This window comes from Rhagoletis zephyria, unplaced genomic scaffold, assembly GCF_001687245.7.
Source record: "Rhagoletis zephyria isolate East Lansing unplaced genomic scaffold, Rhagoletis_zephyria_1.1 Rzeph_scaffold_10583, whole genome shotgun sequence".
NCBI classification, from domain to species: Eukaryota; Metazoa; Arthropoda; class Insecta; order Diptera; family Tephritidae; genus Rhagoletis; species Rhagoletis zephyria.
Window position 1 is genome coordinate 6,619 of NW_016167660.1, and position 3,669 is coordinate 10,287.

General features: G+C 37.7%; 1 protein-coding gene across 1 annotated transcript in view; it reads left to right on the forward strand.

Moving 5' to 3' along the window:
* LOC108376512 (uncharacterized) overlaps positions 1-2,892 on the forward strand; it is a 9,457-nt gene extending 6,565 nt beyond the window's left edge. Inside the window, exons 3-5 of the mRNA XM_017632735.1 lie at positions 1,291-1,342; positions 2,133-2,527; positions 2,595-2,892. Coding sequence (XP_017488224.1) covers positions 1,291-1,342; positions 2,133-2,527; positions 2,595-2,850 — 703 coding nt within the window. The 3' untranslated portion in view covers positions 2,851-2,892. The remainder of the gene's footprint in view (positions 1-1,290; positions 1,343-2,132; positions 2,528-2,594) is intronic.
* Positions 2,893-3,669: the final 777 nt, after the last annotated feature.

Genomic DNA, 3,669 nt, shown 5'->3' on the forward strand with positions numbered 1-3,669 from the left:
AGAGCATGCCATCAGAGAGTAAAATATAAACGCAGTTTTACTATATTTGGCCCATGGTTTGGCGAATATATAGATTTGTTTGTGGGTAAAATTTACTGTCGCACAGTGTTATACATGTTTTAGATATGTACTTATTTTTCTGGCCAAAGTCATAATATCACAAAAAATGTGCTCTGAAGATTCAACATCTTAAAGGCAGAGCCAGCATTCTGACTTTGTGGGCAAGCTTATTCTGTGCAAATGGTAACGAATTCAGTTACGTATTCAGCAAAGCAATCTGATATCTGCTCTTTTTAAAAGATTGATATCCTTCCTATTAGAGGGATAGCTTAAGAGACCAGGCGTCTATGTATCCAACACAATGATTCCGGCACCATAAAGACAGTTGAGGATCCTTCTAGTGCCAAATCGTCGGCCATCTTCCCACCTCCAGTGGCCTGGTATCCAATACAGTGTCGCAGAAATTTAGAGTGAGCGTTTGAAAACACAATTGATTCACTAAAGCAGGCGTTCCCAAACTTTTTTTCACCGCGGCACCCTTTTGGTGCCAAAACAAAAATTTCCCGGCACACCTACTCTTAAAATGGTTTGACTATTTACGAAAATAAGAAAACACAGTGCAACTTTTACGCTCATTAAGCTTTAATGTAAGGAATGAAATTGTTGTGATGATTTCATTATTTCCTTTAAGTTTAAGTGGAAGCTTTGCCAATTTTACCCTTAAGGTGCTGACCCAATGCAGGCTTGCTTTGAAGAATTATTTGAAATATACTAAAACGTATAAAGGCTGGCCAAATGGCAGCTTTTCTTCACTTGCTTTAAGCGCCTCAAAGTTTGAATTAGGCAAATGTTTTATTTGAAAGCGTTTTGTAGGCTTTTGACAAAAAGGTATGTTCCTTTCAAAATACATAAATTCAAACAAAAAGTTGCTTACTTAATTTAAAAAAGTAACAGAAAATGCAGGTTGTTCCGAATGAAATAAAAATGATTCATTGCTTCCACATATATATATATTTAACATATCGTTATCTTATAGTAATAAGTTGCGAAGCCCACTTTTACAAATTTTACACGAGAGGAAAAAACTTCTTCTTCAAGTAAATCGCTTTTTTAAGTTATAGTTTTTTTTAGTAAATGTAGAAATAGATATGTATGTATCATTATTCTCATTTATTTTAAATACAAACATTATTTCGCATTTATTTAAAAATAAATCTGAAAGAGAGTTTTCTAGGAAATAATTATTAACGTTAAGGGAGCAGACATTGACTTTTCAACCAGACAGCTGGTTACTTTGACAGCGTTCCAAGCCACCACGGCCACGGCCAAGCAAGTTTTCAAAGTAAGTCAAAGCAAATTGATGTCAGCAAGGCGCGCAAAGCAAGCCTGCATTGGGCCAGCGCCTTTAAAGCATTTGACGCTAAAAGCTTGCTTCTGTATTTGTTTTTTTTTTATGTAAGCATTTGTCAAAATGCAGACTCACATATGTATGTAGATATTGCAACCGACAAAAGTTGGAGATGTTTGCGTTAAAAATTAGTTACCCCAATCAGCTAAACGACATCAGTTAAATTTTGAACCAAAGACTGCTTTGTAAATGTGGCCACCAGTGCATATTTTTTCTCAGACAATCTGGCAAAAATCTTTCCCTTTAAAGCCACCACAAAAGGTGAAAGTGATCCGTACACATGCCTTCAGCGGCAAGTTTGAAAAGGTTTGAAGCGGGCGACTCTTACCATAATTATTTATCTTCGCAGCGTCATCCAATGCGGGTTTTAAACCTTGTGGTGGCATCTTTATAGTCGTCAGGGAATACTGATGGGTCACACAGTGGCTGCTGGAGGCTTGCGTATGGACACGAGGTACACAGAGACATTTAATTTTTTCACGATTTAAGTGTCTACCAATGACTTCAAGAACGGTGATAAGTTAGGAATTCTTTTTGGCACGTCATGGCTACATTGAATAATTCTTTGGAAATAATGGCACGTGTATGTATAAAGGTTCGCCGGCCCTGGCCTACAAGGTGCTTTATTTCCAAAAGCATACAAATAAATAGAGTGTATCAAACAATTTTATTGCCTATAATTTTATTAATTCTTTGCTTTTTCTCATCTGCTTCCTTTTCGCAGCGGTTCGCTGAAAACTGTCCAGAAGATGCCACACTCTTTGACTTGCGGCAATATCGTCAGCACATTCTGCACGAACACAATAAACGTCGCAACTTTGTAGCGCTCGGCGAGCTACCCGGCTACTATCCAGCCGCGCGCATGGCCACCATGGTGTGGGATGAAGAACTCGCCTTTTTGGCATCACTGAATTTGAAAATGTGTTATGTGGAGCACGATGATTGCAATAATTCCTATCGTTTTCCGAGTGTGGGACAAAATCTTTCGGGCGTTGATCGTCGCCACGACTTGGAAGCCAATGTGACGGATATCATAGCCATGTCGATGGGTTTATGGTTTGGCGAATATCCACTAATCGATAGCAGTTACATACGCTCATTTCGTGTTTCATCGAATTTGTAAGTGAAAGAAGGTGAAATATTTGAAAAATTTAATAATTATGTAAAACCCACCATCTTCCTACAGCGAAAAGTATGGCCACTTCGCAGAAATGATGATCGATCGCAATACTCATGTCGGCTGCGCCATGTCACGCTACACACACCCCGCCTACCCTTTTCTGTACATCTACAATACAGCCTGCAATTATGCAAGTAAATATGCATTGGAAACGCCGGTTTATCGGGTGGGCGCATCCGCTTCGGAATGTACAACCGGCCCCAATTCAAAATATCCCGGCCTCTGTTCGGCGAAAGAGAAATTCAATCCAAATTATAATTAATTACTATTTACAGTACGCATCCCCAGAATAAAAATAAATAAAACAAAGACAAATGCCGAATTGAAATTATTAACCACACATTGATGAATTGCTTGTGTACTGTGTTCTTCTTCTTCTTTAGTGTCTGACCGGCTGTTTAGTCATGAAGTGCTAAGATTTCCGTAAATAAACAAAAGGTGATCGCTCGTAAAGCGCATTTAAAATGAACGAAAAAAAAAAATATATAATCAAAAGCTACGAGGAAACGAACGCGTAAAAATGGAAATAATTATATTAATTAATATAATACATATACACATATGTACATACATGTGTCGCATTATAACGTTCGCGCTAATTGTTGTTTCCGCTGTGCTCATCAGTTCGCAAGCCGAACTGCATTACATATCTAATTAATTTATTTGCATTTGCATATCGCACATTAAATATCACTCATACGCCCGCGCGCATTAGAGTGTGAATCATCCCTGCAGGAAATTTTTGCCAATGAAATTAGTTAGAATTTTGGATAAAAATAAAATAAATTAATAAAACAAAATACTGTTACTCGCTGAGTAAATAGGTGTGGAGCGGTTTTGGTGTAAAATAGAAGCATGCATTACAGGGTTTAATGCATAAAACTAGGCTATGCTCTGTGTTAATGCTTAGCCGCATTATTATAATAACCCGTTACTATTGATCCACAAAAACTGTTTAAGACATATGTAGATGGACAAGTCCGGATATGCTCTTCGTACTTTTAGATTGTTTGCGAATTTCGGATAATAAGGATGTTAAAATAGCTGAAGAAGGGCTACGCAGGGGCACAGCTTTATAACA